This window comes from Pseudophryne corroboree, chromosome 1 (genome assembly GCF_028390025.1).
Source record: "Pseudophryne corroboree isolate aPseCor3 chromosome 1, aPseCor3.hap2, whole genome shotgun sequence".
Taxonomy (NCBI): domain Eukaryota; kingdom Metazoa; phylum Chordata; class Amphibia; order Anura; family Myobatrachidae; genus Pseudophryne; species Pseudophryne corroboree.
Genome location: NC_086444.1, coordinates 1,178,298,851 through 1,178,318,757, shown reverse-complemented (window position 1 = coordinate 1,178,318,757; position 19,907 = coordinate 1,178,298,851). Strand labels below are relative to the sequence as shown.

The 19,907-nt window shown below is 43.8% G+C and overlaps 1 protein-coding gene across 2 annotated transcripts in view; it reads right to left on the bottom strand.

Moving 5' to 3' along the window:
- Positions 1–19,907, bottom strand: part of SFXN5 (sideroflexin 5) — a 439,382-nt gene that overhangs the window by 366,125 nt on the left and 53,350 nt on the right. For both annotated transcript variants that reach the window (XM_063925240.1, XM_063925244.1), the window contains exon 3: positions 1,079–1,156. In XM_063925240.1, coding sequence (XP_063781310.1) covers positions 1,079–1,156 — 78 coding nt within the window. The remainder of the gene's footprint in view (positions 1–1,078; positions 1,157–19,907) is intronic.

Here is a 19,907-nt window from a genome sequence, read left to right as displayed (position 1 = left end):
GGATGACAGTGTGCACAATGAGGCTTTTTGGTTTACAAGAAATGATCATTCATTGAATACTAACTACCAATACTGTATACACCAATTCCTCTCTGATCCACAAAGATTGAATAGGCCGCGTGACGACACAGCCGGCGCGTCGTGACGCACAGCCGTAAAATACACGTGGTTACTTTCCTAGCCCTGGCCCTACCCATGGAATCCACTAATTGCCGATATATTATTAGTTATATGCTAGGCAATATTGTATTGTATTATGTTGTTATTATATTGTACAGTTATATTTTATCTGTTATTTTAGGAATATGAAGTTTATTTGGTTATACGGTGTTCAATGTGTGTGATTGTATGCCAGAGTGTTAGTAACATAGTTAAATCAGTTCATTGTAATGTAAGTCCCCTAGCTGTACAATCAGATGTGATTAGGATGAGTAGGTTCAGTAGTAAACTGGTTATGTATGGAGCTGTAGGTAATCTGATCCTATGCACCCCATTGTGTACAGGAGCCCAGACACCTCGTCTCCACTCCTCTGTGACCTCCTCACTGACCAGCTTGTGTGATGAATAGACAGGGGAGGGTATAACAAGAGGAGTGAGCTCTTCTGCTGAGGGAGAGATCTGCACAGAAGGGCGATAGAGTGGATGTACCTCTGAAGTGCAGACACTGACTAGGCATTGCGGTGCCGTCAGTGGCGAGAATACGTGGCGCAAGACGCTGTGTGAGCTGATATCCTAGACCAGCGGACACAGAACCACGGCCGGTGTGTAACAGCAGGAGATCGCAGGCATCTGTAATCCTAAACTACTGTGGGGACTTAGTAAGTAAGGTACCATCCTGGCTTGATCTGAGTGATCAGAGAATCCGTATCCTCACAGGCCGTTTCCCCAAAACCCCACTTTATATCAATACAACTTCCGTGCTTAGTCTATGCGCTACCAAGCAAGTCTCTACACTGACAATACACACACAGCGTCATCTATGGCCGTGTGAGGCAACCTGTGGCACTCCAGCTGCAAAACTGTAGTATTAGGCATCAGGTGCAGACTGTGATAGACAGCAGGGAAGCCCCGTTCTCACCTCTGTGTTGGATACTCCGGGGGGCAGCGTTCCGTGTTTGTAGTCCTCCAGCAGCTGCACAGCCTCTTTAAGGCGACTCTGAAAGGGTAAGTGACAGGCATGAGATCACTTACATGCACACGTGAGTACAGTCAGGCAGTGTGTGATCATCAGAAACAGAGTCTGCAATGTAATTTCATGACGGATACTATGTATGTTCTGTATAAAACTGATCATCTACTGTATAACAATGTACCGCATTGGGGAGGGGACTTGTAGTCTGCATGTAGCCTATACTGTACAGACGGGGCACACTTCAGCACCCTGGCCAGCTCCCATGAAGCCACTGCTGCATTACATACAGTATCTCTCAGCTATGCGACACACAATGTCTGCACTTACTAGATTGGAATGACACCGTTACTAGAGGCTTTCACAGCAAGAAACAAGAGTCAAGTCTATCACTGACATGATTACACTCACACCATTTACATAAGTGCAGAGAAAAAGATGATATTTATAGTTATAATAAGTGAAAATTGCTAGGTCACTATGTACTGCATACATATTTCTAAATGGTTTTGCAACATTATTAGGGTACATATGACTGATGTCTGAGCAGCTGTTTATCATACATGATCATATTCTGCACTGTTGTTATGACTTATTGGGGAAAAAACAACTTGTAGCCAACCAGATAACAGCAATGTGCACTACAGCGCAGAGTATGCCAGGATACGAAATACTGTGACCCATCCACTTGTGTGTTTGTGATGCTGGGGACAGGAGTGCATGTGACAGGGGCAGTGACATGATGTGGGGAGGGGAATGGAGGCAGCAGGAAGCCACAGACTGACAGTTATATAGTGGGGGGAGGAGGGTCTCCCAGCAGCACAGAGTATATCAGGAGATGAGTGATGTGTCAGTGAGGATAGGGCTGCATGTGACAGGGGCAGTGACATGATGTGGGGAGGGGAATGGAGGCAGCAGGAAGCCACAGGCTGACAGTTATATAGTGGGGGGAGGAGGGTCTCCCAGCAGCACAGAGTATATCAGGAGATGAGTGATGTGTCAATGAGGACAGGGCTGCATGTGACAGCGGCAGTGACATGATGTGAGGAGGGGAATGGAGGCAGCAGGAAGCCACAGACTGAGAGTTATATAGTGGGGGGAGGAGGGTCTCCCAGCAGCACAGAGTATATCAGGAGATGAGTGATGTGTCAGTGAGGACAGGGCTACATGTGACAGGGGCAGTGACATGATGTGAGGAGGGGAATGGAGGCAGCAGGAAGCCACAGGCTGACAGTTATATAGTGGGGGGAGGAGGGTCCCACAGCAGCACAGAGTATATCAGGAGATGAGTGATGTGTCAGTGAGGACAGGAGTGCATGTGACAGGGGCAGAGACATGATGTGAGGAGGGGAATGGAGGCATCAGGAAGCCACAGACAGAGTTACAGTATATAGAGGAAGGAGCAGGGTCCCCAGCAGCACAGAGTATATCAGGAGATGAGTGATGTGTCAGTGAGGACAGGACTACATGTGACAGGGGCAGTGACATGATGTGGGGAGGGGAATGGAGGCAGCAGGAAGCCACAGGCTGACAGTTATATAGTGGGGGGAGGAGGGTCTCCCAGCAGCACAGAGTATATCAGGAGATGAGTGATGTGTCAATGAGGACAGGGCTGCATGTGACAGCGGCAGTGACATGATGTGAGGAGGGGAATGGAGGCAGCAGGAAGCCACAGACTGAGAGTTATATAGTGGGGGGAGGAGGGTCTCCCAGCAGCACAGAGTATATCAGGAGATGAGTGATGTGTCAGTGAGGACAGGGCTACATGTGACAGGGGCAGTGACATGATGTGAGGAGGGGAATGGAGGCAGCAGGAAGCCACAGGCTGACAGTTATATAGTGGGGGGAGGAGGGTCCCACAGCAGCACAGAGTATATCAGGAGATGAGTGATGTGTCAGTGAGGACAGGAGTGCATGTGACAGGGGCAGAGACATGATGTGAGGAGGGGAATGGAGGCATCAGGAAGCCACAGACAGAGTTACAGTATATAGAGGAAGGAGTAGGGTACCCAGCAGCACAGAGTATATCAGGAGATGAGTGATGTGTCAGTGAGGACAGGGCTACATGTGACAGGGGCAGTGACATGATGTGAGGAGGGGAATGGAGGCAGCAGGATGCCACAGACTGAGAGTTATATCTAGGAAGGAGCAGTGTCCCCAGCAGCACAGAGTATATCAGGAGATGAGGGATGTGTCAGTGAGGACAGGGCTCCATGTGACAGGGGCAGTGACATGATGTGAGGAGGGGAATGAAGGCAGCAGGAAGCCACAGACAGAGAGTTATATAGCGGAAGGAGCAGGGTCCTTTACCAAAGACTAGTCAAGTTTGGTTCCAGTGATTCAGTGAAATTGTTTAATATTCAGTGAAATTGTTTAATATATAATATATTGGTGCATTTTAGAAACACAAAGATATATATATATATATATATATATATTGCAATGAAGGACTGGCACTCCAATAGAATCCACAACGGAAATAAGGCCCAGGTGCCCGTGTAAAGGAGATTACATGCAGAGAGCTGGAACACGGCACTCACAGGTCAGTGACTTTGACTACAATGCTGTCCAATCGGCTGTTTTAAGTCTGCTCAATGCATGTTTATGAAGACCTGTGAGTGCCGTGTTCCAGCTCTCTGCATACATATATATACATATATATATATATATATATATATATATATATATATATATATATATAATTCCATTATTCCTGTCACGTAATCCCCAACAGATTCATTGCTTATGACATGCCACCCTACAGGAAGACCCTGCAAGTGGCATCCTTTAAAAAACATACACCATTTTACAGTGGTATGAAAAAGTTTTCACCCCCTTCCTTATTTCTTCTAGCTGTGTGTATTTGTCGCAACCTCAGTGAACACAAAGTACAGGTTTTAAATGATCATGTATTCCAGGAAAAGTTATATAACACTTATATCAACCATATGAAGAATGAACTACCCATTTAAGACCCTGCCACAGCATTTCCATTGGATTCAAGTCAAGCCTTTAACTAGGATCGGTATGCGATCCCGGCACACGGGATGCCGGAAGTCATAATACAGACTCTGGCATCCTAATGGTCAAGATCCCGACAGGGGCGGGGTAAGTATCTACACCCCCCCCCACCCCACCCCACCCCTCCCTTTTACCGCAGCCTAACTCTAACCTCCCACTTAATGCCTAAACCTAACCGCCCTTCCCGCAGTCTGACCCTAACCCTCCCCCCTTAGTGCCTAAACCTAACCCTGCCGGCTATACTTACCTTCGAGATTCTGCTGTCGGGATCCTGACCTGTTCTGGATTCTGGCATTATCCGCTCAGCTATATTGGATAATTTCTGTGCAAAAGAAGCCCATGGGGGTTCAACTTGAACCTGTGCCTGCCTTGGATTGTTCATGAGGCTTTGGTGAAAGCTAAAAAAATTTGCACATAATCCATTTTTAAACAGATCCTCAGAGGTTAACCCAGCTTTGCAAGACAAACATGAAATGAGTGTTGGTGCTGCTGTGGAGAGTGTATCCTCCTCACCCTTGCCTCTCTTAGACATGATAAATAAATCACGCACCTGTACAGTGTTAACTACAGAATTTGTGACTGAAATCACTTTAAAACTTGTCAAGGTGACATAAAATCCGATCCCTCCCTGCCTTGCACCAGCATTGAGGATCGGTATATACACAGAAAATAACAGTAAATAGTAAAGTCAGCAATCACACTAGCAATCAGTCACAAGTTACACATTAGTATAATAAGCAATATGAGCACATATTCAACTACAGATACATTTCAAGTATGTAGGAGAAACATATTACTGCATTACCTTATATTGGATTTTAAACGTATTCAGTCACACAGCGAAAGAAAACAGCAACAATAGTTAACAGACTCATATGTATCAGGCACGTATCCAACTACTCGTACTTAATGGTAGGTAAAGATTTAGTGCTGTATCACTTGGCTCAGGAGAGTGGGATACAGGGAGACTTCAGCCCCGCTTCCAGGATCGATGAATATGTCAGTGAACGCTGAGTGGATCCAGATGACAATAGTGTACACGAACACCCAGTGAACCCACAGTGAACAGGTTGTGTCTATGTTGCCTTCGTGCAAAGGACCTGGACGTGACAAAACGAGTGGGCAGGAGACAACTTCCGCCCTTACAGCTCCTAAATGTTTCCTTCGTTCTCCGTTCGCTTAGGGTATTTTTTTTTTCTGTGCAGCATTGGAATCCTTGCGGGCTCGCTTCGCTCGCCACGCATCGGGCTCGGTGTCTCGCTCCGCTTGCCACACTTTTCTATTCCAAATAGATTGTGACATGGACCCAGGGGGTTATGGGAAAGGTCCTTAGCGCGAAGAGAATCTAGACGCAACCACAGTGAACACAGACACCCAAGTGAACACTGACGCACCAGTCACACAGCCGCCTATGCTGCGACTGGGTCCTTTAGATACACAGTGTCTGAGACAGAAGCGGGAAATCAGTTCATGGCGGGAAACTCTGAGGAAACTGGTCATGAACCGGGGGGAGGGGCGACCAAAGGAGCGACTTACTCCCCACTACTGACATCAACCGCAGGGATCGCTGCCTCACACTAATCCCTGGAGCCTATGATCCCTGAGGTCTAGCGATGGTGCACCTAAGGTGGCAGCCACGTCGTTAGTCTCCTTCCAGAAAACAGTGCGGCTGTGTCTTCCATCTCCCCCGCTAAGTGGAACTGAGGCGTTACCTTCTCCCCGTGCTCCGGCCACAGCTTGGTAACGTCTGCTGGACTTGCTAGTACATCCGACACAGACACCCACTGAAACAGCACTGTACACGTGGGTAAGCGTTGTAGCAACCCGGCGGAGAGTTCTTGAAGCGACTCTTTCTAAGGTACGTGTAAGATACTTTTTAGAAAACTCGCAAAAAAAAAATAACCGTAAGACTATAAAAATAAATTAAATAACAAGCTTATGGCTGCCAAAATCAGCAGCCCAAACATCGTGGTCCGGCTCCTGCCGCACCAACAAAAAAAATGAATTGCCTGAGCCAGGAGGCGGGGATATAGGGGACTAGCCCGTTGCATTATGGGAGGCCGAAAGCTTTTGATCGTTGGCACCAATCCGCTGACGCTATCTCATATCCCAATGTTTATCCCGTGGATAATCTGTAGACCCTGCAGGAGAAATGTAAGATACTGTCTTTATGTTCCTCTTGGCTCGCAGTGATTTTAGCCTTGTAACTCTCCCATGCATAGCATTTTTGACCAGTCTTTATCTTATAGTGGAATCATGAATGCTGACATTAATGAAGGCGAGTTGGGCCCGTAGTTCCTTAGCTGTTTGGGTTCTTTTGTGACCTCTGGATGAATTGTTGATGCACACTTGGCAGAATTTGGTAATCTTGCCACTCCTGGGGAGATTCATCACTGTTCAAAGTTTTCTGCATTTGGAGATAACAGCTCTCACTGTGGTTCGCTGGAGTTCCTAGAGCATTAAAAATGGCTACACGTCCAAACTGCGAACCTCCAGCTATTATGAAACTACATATCCCAGCATGCCCTGACACAGTTTTGCTGTCAGAGAATGGAGGGCCGCAGTTTGGACATGCCTGGGCTACAGTATGTAACCCTACCAGGCTGATATATTTCACTGACTTTCTAATCTCTTCTGGAAGGTATACTGTGCTACTTGTTGAGACCTATTACCCAATTTCACATTGCTGGAAAGGTTCTGCTGCCAGTAAGAGATATTCAGATTCAACAGAGCTGGCAGCACCCAAGCCTGATTGTGTCTAGTTTAACTGAACTCAGAGTAATGAGTAACTAAGGGGGCAATTACTATTACACACAGGGCCAGTTAGTGTTGGATAATGTTTTTCCTTCAATAAATGAAATGATCATTTAGAAACTGTATTTTGTGATTACTCTGGATGTCTTTGCCTTATATTTCATTTTGACTGAAGACTGTGACAAACTAATTCCTGATACTATACCCCATTAATACTATATAGACCACATGTGGGTGCAATGTCTGATACTATACTGCTACAGACAACATGAGAGCCTGAATTCCTGATACTATACTATACCCCCCTAATACTATACTGCTACAGACAACATGAGAGCATGAATTCCTGATACTATACTATACCCCCTAATACTATACTGCTACAGACAACATGAGAGCCTGAATTCCTGATACTATACTATACCCCCCTAATACTATACTGCTACAGACAACATGAGAGCATGAATTCCTGATACTATACTATACCCCCTAATACTATACTGCTACAGACAACATGAGAGCCTGAATTCCTGATACTATACTATACCCCCCTAATACTATACTGCTACAGACAACATGAGAGCCTGAATTCCTGATACTATACTATACCCCCTAATACTATACTGCTACAGACAACATGAGAGCATGAATTCCTGATACTATACTATACCCCCTAATACTATACTGCTACAGACAACATGAGAGCCTGAATTCCTGATACTATACTATACCCCCCTAATACTATACTGCTACAGACAACATGAGAGCCTGAATTCCTGATACTATACTATACCCCCTAATACTATACTGCTACAGACAACATGAGATCCTGAATTCCTGATACTATACTATACCCCCCTAATACTATACTGCTACAGACAACATGAGAGCCTGAATTCCTGATACTATACTATACCCCCTAATACTATACTGCTACAGACAACATGAGATCCTGAATTCCTGATACTATACTATACCCCACTATTACAATACTGCTACAGACAACATGAGAGCATGAATTCCTGATACTATACTATACCCCCCTAATACTATACTGCTACATACAACATGAGAGCATGAATTCCTGATACTATACTATAACCCCCTAATACTATACTGCTACAGACAACATGAGATCCTGAATTCATGATACTATACTATACCCCACTATTACTATACTGCTACAGACAACATGAGAGCTTGAATTCCTGATGCTATACTATACCCCACTAATACTATACTGCTACAGGCAACATGAGAGCCTAAATTCCTGATACTATACTATACCCCCCTAATACTATACTGCTACAGACAACATGAGAGCCTGAATTCCTGATACTATACTATACCCCATATACTGCTACAGACAACATGAGAGCCTGAATTCCTGATACTATACTATACCCCACTAATATTATACTGCTACAGACAACATGAGAGCATGAATTCCTGATACTATACTATACCCCACTAATACTATACTGCTACAGACAACATGAGAGCCTGAATTCCTGATACTATACTATACCCCACTATAACTATACTGCTACAGGCAACATGAGAGCCTGAACTCCTGATACTATACTATACCCACCTAATACTATACTGCTACAGACAACATGAGAGCCTACATTCCTGATACTATACTATACCCTACTAATACTATACTGCTACAGACAACATGAGAGCTTGAATTCCTGATGCTATACTATACCCCACTAATACTATACTGCTACAGGCAACATGAGAGCCTGAATTCCTGATACTATACTATACCCACTAATACTATACTGCTAAAGACAACATGAGAGCCTGAATTCCTGATACTATACTATACCCCACTAATACTATACTGCTACAGACAACATGAGAGCATGAATTCCTGATACTATACTATACTATACCCCACTAATACTATACTGCTACAGACAACATGAGAGCATGAATTACTGATACTATACTATACCCCACTATTACTATACTGCTACAGACAACACGAGAGCCTGAACTCCTGATACTATACTATACCCCCGATACTATACTGCTACAGACATGAGATACTAAATTCCTGATACTATACTATACCCCCTAATACTATACTGCTACAGACATGAGAGACTAAATTCCTGATACTATACTATACCCCCCTAATACTATACTGCTACAGACAACATGAGAGCATGAATTCCTGATACTATACTATACCCCACTAATACTATACTGCTACAGACAACATGAGAGCCTAAATTCCTGATACTATACTATACCCCCTAATACTATACTGCTACAGACAACATCAGAGGCTAAATTCCTGATACTATACTATACCCCCCTAATACTATACTGCTACAGACAACATGAGAGCCTAAATTCCTGATACTATACTATACCCCCCTAATACTATACTGCTACAGACAACATGAGAGCCTAAATTCCTGATACTACACTATACCCCCTAATACTACACTGCTACAGACAATATGAGAGACTAAATTACTGATACTATACTATACCCCACTAATACTATACTGCTACAGACAACATGAGAGCCTGAATTCCTGATACTATACTATACCCCACTAATACTATACTGCTACAGACAACATGAGAGCATGAATTCCTGATACTAAACTATACCCCACTAATACTATACTGCTACAGACAACATGAGAGCCTGAATTCCTGATACTATACTATACCCCACTATTACTATATTGCTACAGGCAACATGAGAGCCTGAACTCCTGATACTATACTATACTATACCCACCTAATACTATACTGCTACAGACAACATGAGAGCCTACATTCCTGATTCTATACCCCACTATTACTATACTGCTACAGGCAACATGAGAGCCTGAATTCCTGATACTATACTATACCCACTAATACTATACTGCTACAGACAACATGAGAGCATGAATTCCTGATACTATACTATACCCCACTAATACTATACTGCTATAGACAACATGAGAGCCTGAATTCCTGATACTATACTATACTGTACCCCACTATTACTATACTGCTACAGGCAACATGAGAGCCTGAACTCCTGATACTATACTATACCCACCTAATACTATACTGCTACAGACAACATGAGAGCCTACATTCCTGATACTATACTATATACCACTATTACTATACTGCTACAGACAACATGAGAGCTTGAATTCCTGATACTATACTATACCCCAGGGACGTGCAGTCAGGGGAGGCAGGGGAGGCAGTGCCTCCCCTGTGATTAATTATTAAAATAATATAAAGAAGATACTTATGACATATAATCTGTGTCATAAGTATCTTCTTTATGTAATTCTAATATTTTTTCTAGTTTAAATGCGTGTGGGAGGCACTGATAGCAGTGCCTCCCAAACATAATGGGAACGGGGACAGAGCGGGGGGGGCGGCGTCTAGCACTGGGCTGTTAAAGCCCATTCAAAAAGATAGGGAAAGCGGCACCTCTACAAGTGCCTCGCTGACAGGGACACCACCCCCATGTCAGCGAGGCACCTGTGATTGGACAGCGGATCCAGTACTGGATCCGCTGTCCAATCACACACATGCGGCGGCGCTGGATGCGGCGGGTCCCGGCGGTGAGTGTCGCTGGAGACAGCCGTGGCCCTGGAGTGTATGCGGCTCTCCCCCGACCTCCTCCGTCCCCCCGCTGTGTGACCCGAGCGGCTCTCCCGCTCCTGCGCCCTCCCGCTGTCCGGAGCTATTCTCCCTCTCCTCCGGCAGTGATCGTCTCTCAACAGTCTCTCAGCAGGTACGAGGGGAGAAGGGGGGGGGGGAGGGGGGATTTGTGTGTGTACACATTTTTTCAAGCTGCACATCCCTTCGCTGCTTTTTCCTGCTGCTGCGGCATGGGTCGCCTAAGAAGAGGAGCTGGCAGCCGTCATGGAGAACTGCCACTTGCTGCATCTATTGCAAGGTGCAAAAATGCTGCTTTATTGCAGTGTTAACCTGTGTGTATCTCTTACCAGCCCAATATCTTTTCCCCATATTTCATTAACCCCCAGCCTGCCACGCTGTCACTTGCACCTGTTACACGTGACTTTTGCACGTTACCTGCTCTCATTGATAGCCTATTGGTCCACCCACCGCGGGCACCGTATGTACGAACGTACAGGAGCCATCACCTCTGATCATTAAACAATGGCACATACAGTATGCCTGGAGGTGATGGGTCCTGTACGTTCATACATACAGTGATCGTGGTGGAATAATAGGCTACCTATGAGAGCAGGTACCGTGCCGAAGAAGTCACGTGTAACAGGAGATGCATAAGCAACTGACAGCGCAGTAGGCTGAGGATTAATAGAACATACGGGGAAAAGACATCGGGCCGGTAACATGTTTTACTGCTATATTACTGCTTAGTACATCCCGCCCTCTCTCTCTCTCTCTCTCTCAGTTTGTAAGTATAATGTTCATTTTTACAGGTACCCCTACCCTATTGGATTCTACTGGACAAGTGGACGTGACCGGCGTGGGATGTAGGTAAGTATGTGTGAGTGTGTAAGTGTGTTTTAATAAATTTTTACTTTCACGGTGTGTGAGTTGTGTTTTTATTTGGGTATTTTATTTGTTGAAGAACTACAGGTACCTGCAGGCCCGTTATTTCCCCGCATGTTGGTACTTGAGGTTCTCCAAGTACCAGCAAGCGGGGGAGGCTTGCTGGGCCTTGTAGTTCCACAACAAAAAACAATATTCTTTTTTTTACACACATGGCTATCAGCCTGGCACCCACCGCCCAGGGGTGCTGGGGACAGCCTCGGGCTTCACCCCTGGCCCTTGGGTGCCTGGAAGGGGGGTGACACCTTGATTTAAGGGGTCCCCACTCCTCCAGGGAACTCCGGCCAGTGGTGACTAGTTGGAGGGGTAATGCCACGGCCGCAGGGACCTACATAAATGTGTCCCCCGGCTGTGGCATTATGTCCCTGGCTAGTGGAGCCCGGTGCTGGTTTCAAAAATACGGGGGACCACTACATCTTTTGTCCCCCGTATTTTTGGAACCAGGACCGGACTAAGAGCCCGGTGCTGGTTATCAAATTACGGGGAACCCCTGTCCAATTTTTCCCCAGTATTTAAACAACCAGGACCGGCTCAAAGAGCCCGAGGCTGGTTATACTTAGGAGGGGGGACCTCACGCATTTTTTTTTAAACATTTTTGTAACCCATTCAGACCCTTCTCCTTTAAGTTAATGGAAGCCCTGGACCACAAAATTGCATTCATGTCCTCCTCCCACTCCCAAACACAAATTTTTATTTATTTTTCTATAAAAATGTACAATATACAACAAGTATGATGAGCAGGCAGGCAGAAGGCATTGGCGGGATCGGACTGAGATGCAAATTAGTGGAGGAGGCCTGGGTCAGTTGATGGTGGGCGAGTTTGTAAGCCATTGGCGGTGGCAGCGGGCATCGGCTCAGAGGCAGTAGCGGGCATTGGCTCGACGGCGGTAGGGGTCATCGGCAGGATGCGGCGGACATTATGGCTGTAGTGCCTCACCAGCCACTGACCTCACCGCACGCCACTGCTATACCCCACTAATACTATACTGCTACAGGCAACATGAGAGCCTGAATTCCTGATACTATACTATACCCACTAATACTAAACTGCTACAGACAACATGAGAGCATGAATTCCTGATACTATACTATACCCCACTAATACTATACTGCTACAGACAACATGAGAGCCTGAATTCCTGATACTATACTACACCCCACTAATACTATACTGCTACAGACAACATGAGAGCATGAATTCCTGATACTATACTATACTGCTACAGACAACATGAGAGCCTGAATTCCTGATACTATACTATACCCCACTATAACTATACTGCTACAGACAACATGAAAGCCGGAACTCCTGATACTATACTATAACCCCCTGATACTATACTGCTACAGACATGAGAGACTAAATTCCTGATACTATACTATACTCCCTAATACTATACTGCTACAGACATGAGAGACTAAATTCCTGATACTATACTATACCCCCCTAATACTATACTGCTACAGACAACATGAGAGCATGAATTCCTGATACTATACTATACCCCCTAATACTATACTGCTACAGACAACATGAGAGGCTAAATTCCTGATACTATACTATACCCCCCTAATACTATACTGCTACAGACAACATGAGAGCCTAAATTCCTGATACTATACTATACCCCCTAACACTATACTGCTACAGACAACATGAGAACCTAAAATCCTGATACTATACTATACCCCCTAATACTATACTGCTACAGACAACATGAGAGGCTAAATTCCTGATACTATACTATACCCCCTAATACTATACTGCTACAGACAACATGAGAGGCTAAATTCCTGATACTATACTATACCCCCCTAATACTATACTGCTACAGACAACATGAGAGCCTAAATTCCTGATACTATACTATACCCCCTAACACTATACTGCTACAGACAACATGAGAACCTAAAATCCTGATACTATACTATACCCCCTAATACTATACTGCTACAGACAACATGAGAGGCTAAATTCCTGATACTATACTATACCCCCTAATACTATACTGCTACAGACAACTTGAGAGCCTAAATTCCTGATACTATACTATACCCCCTAATACTATACTGCTACAGACAACATGAGAGCCTAAATTTCTGATACTATACTATACCCCCTAATACTATACTGCTACAAACAACATGAGAGCATAAATTCCTGATACTATACAATACCCCCTAATACTATACTGCTACAGACAACATGAGAGACTAAATTCCTGATACTATACTATACCCCCAAAATAATATACTGCTACAGACATGAGAACCTAAATTCATGACACTTTACCCCCCTAATACTATACTGCTACAGACAACATGAGAGCCTAAATTCCTGATACTATACTATACCCTACATACACTACACTGCTACAGACAACATGAGAGACTAAATTCCTGATACTATACTATATCCTACTAATACTACACTGCTACAGATAACATGAGAGACTAAATTCCTGATACTATACTATACCCCCTTAATGCTATACTGCTACAGACAACATGAGAGCATAAATTCCTGAAACTATACTATACCCCCCCCCCCAATACTATACTGCTAAAGACAACATGAGAGCCTGAATTCCTGACACTATACTATACCCCCCTAATACTATACTGCTACAGACAACATGAGAGACTAAATTCCTGATACTATACTATACCCTACTAATACTACACTGCTACAGACAACATGAGAGACAAAATTCCTGATACTAGACTATACCCTACTAATACTACACTGCTACAGACAACATGAGAGACTAAATTCCTGATACTATACTATACCCCCCTAATACTATACTGCTACAGACAACATGAGAGACCAAATTCCTGATACTATACTATACCCCCTAATACTATACTGCTACAGACATGAGAACCTAAATTCCTGACACTATACCCCCCTAATACTATACTGCTACAGACAACATGAGAGCCTAAATTCCTGACACTATACTATACCTTACTAATACTACACTGTTACAGACAACATGAGAGACTAAATTCCTGATACTATACTATACCCTACTAATACTACACTGCTACAGACAACATGAGACTAAATTCCTGATACTATACTATACCCCCCTAATGCTATACTGCTACAGACAACATGAGAGCATGAATTCCTGATAATATACTATACCCCCTAATTACTATACTGCTACAGACAACATGAGAGCCTGAACTCCTGATACTATACTATACCCCCCTGATACTATACTGCTCCAGACAACATGAGAGCCTGAATTCCTGATACTATACTATACCCCACTAATACTATACTGCTAGACAACATGAGAGCCTGAATTCCTGATACTATACTATACCCCACTAATACTATACTGCTAGACAACATGAGAGCCTGAATTCCTGATACTATACCCACTAATACTATACTGCTACAGACAACATGAGAGCCTAAATTCCTGATACTATACTAGACCCCCCTAATACTATACTGCTACAGACAACATGAGAGCCTGAATTCCTGATACTATACTATACCCCCCTAATACTATACTGCTACAGACAACATGAGAGCCTGAACTCCTGATACTATACTATACCCTACTAATACTATACTGCAACAGACAACATGAGAGCCTGAATTCCTGATACTATACTATACCCCACTAATACTATACTGCTACAGACAACATGAGAGCATGAATTCCTGATACTATACTATACCCCATAATACTATACTGCTACAGACAACATGAGAGCCTGAACTCCTGATACTATACTATACCCCATAATACTATACTGCTACAGACAACATGAGAGCCTGAACTCCTGATACTATACTATACCCCCCCTAATACTATACTGCTCCAGACAACATGAGAGCCGGAACTCCTGATACTATACTATACCCCCTAATACTATACTGCTACAGACAACATGAGAGGCTAAATTCCTGATACTATACTATACCCCACTAATACTATACTGCTACAGACAACATGAGAGCCTGAATTCCTGATACTATACTATACTATACCCACTAATACTATACTGCTACAGACAACATGAGAGCCTGAATTCCTGATACTATACTATACCCCACTAATACTATACTGCTAGACAACATGAGAGCCTGAATACCTTATACTATACCCACTAATACTATACTGCTACAGACAACATGAGAGCCTGAATTCCTGATACTATACTATACCCCCCGATACTATACTGCTACAGACAACATGAGAGCCTGAATTCCTGATACTATACTATACCCACTAATACTATACTGCTACAGACAACATGAGAGCCTGAATTCCTGATACTATACCCCACTAATACTATACTGCTAGACAACATGAGAGCCTGAATTCCTTATACTATACCCACTAATACTATACTGCTACAGACAACATGAGAGCCTGAATTCCTGATACTATACTATACCCCACTAATACTATACTGCTAGACAACATGAGAGCCTGAATTCCTGATACTATACTATACCCCACTAATACTATACTGCTAGACAACATGAGAGCCTGAATTCCTGATACTATACTATACCCCACTAATACTATACTGCTACAGACAACATGAGAGCCTGAATTCCTGATACTATACTATACCCCACTAATACTATACTGCTAGACAACATGAGAGCCTGAATTCCTGATACTATACTATACCCCACTAATACTATACTGCTACAGACAACATGAGAGCCTGAATTCCTGATAATATACTATACCCCCCGATACTATACTGCTACAGACAACATGAGAGCCTGAATTCCTGATACTATACTATACCCACTAATACTATACTGCTACAGACAACATGAGAGCCTGAATTCCTGATACTATACCCCACTAATACTATACTGCTAGACAACATGAGAGCCTGAATTCCTTATACTATACCCACTAATACTATACTGCTACAGACAACATGAGAGCCTGAATTCCTGATACTATACTATACCCCACTAATACTATACTGCTAGACAACATGAGAGCCTGAATTCCTGATACTATACTATACCCAAATACTATACTAGTACAGACAATATGAGAGCCTGAATTCCTGATACTATACTATACCCCCTAATACTATACTGCTACAGACAACATGAGAGCCTGAACTCCTGATACTATACTATACCCCACTAATACTATACTGCTACAGACAACATGAGAGCATGAATTCCTGATACTATACTATACCCCACTAATTCTATACTGCTACAGACAACATGAGAGCCTGAATTCCTGACACTATACCCCCCTAATACTTTACTGCTACAGACAACATGAGAGCCTGAATTCCTGATACTATACTATACCCACTAATACCATACTTGCCTACCTGACCCTCTCCATGAGGGAGAAAATGCTCTGTTCCTGGACTTTCCTGGTAATGTATGATTGCCATCACCTGTGGTGAAACACCTTTCTTATCAATTAACTAGCTCACCACAGGTGATGGCAATCATACATTACCAGGAAAGTCCAGGAACAGAGCATTTTCTCCCTCATGGAGAGGGTCAGGTAGGCAAGTATGACTAATACTATACTGCTACAGACAACATGAGAGCCTAAATTCCTGATACTATACTATACCCCCCTAATACTATACTGCTACAGGCAACATGAGAGCCTGAACTCCTGATACTATACTATACCCACTAATACACAGGTTCTCAAACTCGGTCCTCAGGACCCCACACGGTGCATGTTTTGCAGGTCTCCTCACAGAATCACAAGTGAAGTAATTAGCTCCACCTGCGGACCTTTTAAAATGTGTCTGTGAGTAATTAATACACCTGTGCACCTGCTGGGTTATCTGCAAAACATGCACTGTGTGGGGTCATGAGGACCGAGTTTGAGAACCCCTGCACTAATACAATACTGCTACAGGCAACATGAGAGCCTAAATTCCTGATACTATATTATACCCCCTAATACTATACTGCTACAGGCAACATGAGAGCCTGAATTTCTGATACTATACTATACCCACTAATACTATACTGCTACAGACAACATGAGAGCCTGAATTCCTGATAATATACTATACCCACTAATACTATACTGCTACAGACAACATGAGAGCCTAAATTCCTGATACTATACTATACCCCCCTAATACTATACTGCTACAGACAACATGAGAGGCTAAATTCCTGATACTATACTATACCCCCTAATACTATACTGCTACAGACAACATGAGAGCCTAAATTCCTGATACTATACTATACCCCCTAATACTATACTGCTACAGGCAACATGAGAGCCTGAATTCCTGATAATATACTATACCCTACTAATACTACACTGCTACAAACAACATGAGAGACTAAATTCCTGATAATATACTATACCCCCCTAATACTATACTGCTACAGGCAACATGAGAGCCTGAACTCCTGATACTATACTATACCCCCCTAATACTACACTGCTACAGACAACATGAGAGACTAAATTCCTGATAATATACTATACCCCCCTAATACTATACTGCTACAGACAACATGAGAGCCGGAACTCCTGATACTATACTATACCCCCTAATACTATACTGCTACAGACAACATGAGAGGCTAAATTCCTGATACTATACTATACCCCACTAATACTATACTGCTACAGACAACATGAGAGCCTGAATTCCTGATAATATACTATACCCCCCTGATACTATACTGCTACAGACAACATGAGAGCCTGAATTCCTGATACTATACTATACCCACTAATACTATACTGCTACAGACAACATGAGAGCCTGAATTCCTAAAACTATACTATACCCCACTAATACTATACTGCTAGACAACATGAGAGCCTGAATTCCTTATACTATACCCACTAATACTATACTGCTACAGACAACATGAGAGCCTGAATTCCTGATACTATACTATACCCCACTAATACTATACTGCTAGACAACATGAGAGCCTGAATTCCTGATACTATACTATACCCCACTAATACTATACTGCTACAGACAACATGAAAGCCTGAATTCCTGATACTATACTATACCCCACTAATACTATACTGCTACAGACAACATGAGAGCATGAATTCCTGATACTATACTATACCCCATAATACTATACTGCTACAGACAACATGAGAGACTAAATTCCTTTTACTATACTATACCCCATAATACTATACTGCTACAGACAACATGAGAGCATGAACTCCTGATACTATACTATACCCCCTAATACTATACTGCTACAGACAACATGAGAGCCTGAACTCCTGATGCTATACTATACCCCCTAATAGGCCCTGATCATTAGTTCTAGCACAGGGTATGGCTCTGCCCATTAGTTCTAGCACAGGGTATGGCTCTGCCCATTAGTCCTAGTGCCTGGTATGGCTCTACCCATTTGTCCTAGCACCAGGTATGGCACTGCCCATGAGTCCTAGCACTGGGCATGGTCTTGCCAATGAGCCCTAGCACTGGGTATGGCCCTGCCCATCCTGGATTAGGATGACCAGTACATGCAATGACCTAGCTCCTCACTCTCCCTTCTTTATTGCTTTGCTAGTTGATGCTAACTGTACAACGTCTGACTACGGAGACCCGAGAATGGAACTCTGCCTCAGATCTCCATAGCAGGGTTTCCTTGTCCATCTTGCTGACAGAACCATCTCCTACTCCCCTGCTCTGTGCTGACAATAGCTCACAAACCCTACACTGCTTGGCAATAGTGAGAACATTCTACAAACATTTATTCATACAGGTAGTCTGTGTCCGTCAAGCTAATACATCAAATATAACAGAAGTGATATACAGCATTACTGGCAAAAGAAACCCTAAAGCTGGGTACACACCTCAACACCGGAAGCTGGGTACACACCTCAACACCGGAAGCTGGGTACACACCTCAACACCGGAAGCTGGGTACACACCTCAACACCGGAAGCTGGGTACACACCTCAAGACCGGAAGCTGGGTACACACCTAAACACCGGAAACTGGGTACACACCTCAACCCCGGAAGCTGGGTACACACCTCAACCCCGGAAGCTGGGTACACACCTCAACCCCGGAAGCTGGGTACACACCTCAACCCCGGAAGCTGGGTACACACCTCAACATCGGAAGATGGGTACACACCTCAACATCGGAAGATGGGTACACACCTCAAAACCGGAAGCTGGGTACACACCTCAACACCGGAAGCTGGGTACACACCTCAACACCGGAAGCTGGGTACACACCTCAACACCGGAAGCTGGGTACACACCTCAACACCGGAAGCTGGGTACACACCTCAACACCGGAAGCTGGGTACACACCTCAACACCGGAAGCTGGGTACACACCTCAACACCGGAAGCTGGGTACACACCTCAACACCGGAAGCTGGGTACACACCTCAACACCGGAAGCTGGGTACACACCTCAAC